Genomic DNA, 1,643 nt, shown 5'->3' on the forward strand with positions numbered 1-1,643 from the left:
ATGCCCCCCCCCTGCCCCCCCCCCCCCCCCCCCTGTCCCTGCCCCATCCCCACCTGTCCCTGTCCCATCCCCATCCTCGCCGCAACCACATCCCCAGTCATGCCCGCAGCAACATCCCTGCGGTGTCCCCGCCGTGTCCCCAGCTGTCCCCTCTCCACAGGTGGCCGCTGTCCCCCAGGACCCCGTGCTCTTCTCCCGCTCCCTCCACGCCAACATCGCGTACGGGCCGCGGCACTGGGGGCGCGCAGAGGTGGCCGCCGCGGCGCGCAGGGCGGGTGCCCACACCTTCATCACCCGCCTGCCCCGGGGATATGACACAGGTAGGACGTGTCCCCCTCCGAGTCCCCGAGTCCCCGTGTGTCCCCCCTCCTGAGCCGTGTCTCGTGCAGAGGTGGGTGAGCTGGGGGGGCAGCTCTCCGGGGGACAGCGACAAGGGGTGGCCATCGCGCGTGCCCTGCTGAGAGACCCTCGTGTCCTGGTCCTCGACGAGCCCACCAGTGCCCTGGATGCCGAGAGCCAGCGGCAGGTGAGCGGTGACACCATGTCCCCTTGGGTCCCCCTGGCCAGCAGCACCCCAGGCCCTGGGGGTCCCCCTGCGTCCCCTCTTTCTGTAATCCCTTGGGTTCCTGTTCCCTGTGTCCCCTTGGTTCCCAGTCTCAGTGTTCCCTGGGCCCTGGGTCCCTTTTGTTCACAGTTCTCATGTCCCCTGTGTCCCTGGTCCTCTAGGTCCTTCTCCCAGCAGTCCCCTGGTCCTGAGGGGTCCCCCTTGGGCCCCAGTTCCAGTCCCTTGACTCCGTGCCCTTTTGGTCCCTGGGTCCCCATGTCCAATGGACCCTTGGTCTCTCTGTCCCCTGGGTCCCTCTCCCAGCAGCCCCCTGATCTCAGGGGGGCCCCCTGGATCCCCTTTTCCATTGTCCCCTTGGTCCCTGGTGTCTGTGTCCCCGTGGTCCACAATCTCAGTGTCCCCGGGTCCCCTTCATCCCCAGTCCTGGCATACCCTGTGTCCCTCTCCCAGAAGATCCCTGGTCTTGGGGGTGTCCCCCTGTGTTCCTTCTCCCAGTGTCCCCTGGGTCCTCAGTCCCATGTTCCCTTAGTCCCCAGTCCTCATGAACCTGGGTCCCTGCTCCCCATGTTCCCTTGGTCTTTGGCCCCCATGTCCCATGGTTCCTGTGCCCCGTGGTCCCTGTGTCTTCATGGTTCCTCCTCCCAGTGTCCCATTAATCTCCATATCCCCATGATCCCTGGGTTCCTGCTCTTGGTGTCCCCTAGATGCCCATTCCTCATGTTGCCTGGGTCCCTGTGTGCCCCTGGATTCCCACTCCCCATGTCCCTTGGGTCCCTTGCTCCCATGTCCCCTGAATCCCTACTCCTCATGTCCCCTTGCTCATTGGGCCCCCTGGGACCCTGCTCCGTGTGTCCCCTGGATCCCCACTCCCCACGTCCCCTGAGTCCCCACACCCCATGTCCTCTGTGTCCCCATCCCTGGGCTCCTGAGTGACAATGGCACCCGCTGCAGGTGGAGCAGGAGATCTTTGGAGGCAGCGGGGCCGGGCGCGCGGTGCTGCTGGTGACAGGGCAGGTGGCCCTGGCCCTGCGGGCACAGAGGGTGGCCGTGCTGGAGGGGGGGCAGCTGGCCGAGCTGG

At 66.5% G+C, this 1,643-nt stretch overlaps 1 protein-coding gene across 1 annotated transcript in view; it reads left to right on the top strand.

The window, feature by feature from the left end:
- Positions 1 to 1,633, top strand: part of TAP1 (transporter 1, ATP-binding cassette, sub-family B (MDR/TAP)) — a gene marked incomplete at its 3' end in the record, with an annotated part of 10,625 nt that extends 8,992 nt beyond the window's left edge. The window contains exons 7-9 of the mRNA XM_010003771.1: positions 161 to 320; positions 390 to 526; positions 1,517 to 1,633. Of these exons, the coding sequence (XP_010002073.1) occupies positions 161 to 320; positions 390 to 526; positions 1,517 to 1,633 (414 nt within the window). The remainder of the gene's footprint in view (positions 1 to 160; positions 321 to 389; positions 527 to 1,516) is intronic.
- Positions 1,634 to 1,643: the final 10 nt, after the last annotated feature.

This window comes from Chaetura pelagica, unplaced genomic scaffold (assembly GCF_000747805.2).
Source record: "Chaetura pelagica isolate M959 unplaced genomic scaffold, ChaPel_1.0 scaffold561, whole genome shotgun sequence".
NCBI lineage: Eukaryota > Metazoa > Chordata > Aves > Apodiformes > Apodidae > Chaetura > Chaetura pelagica.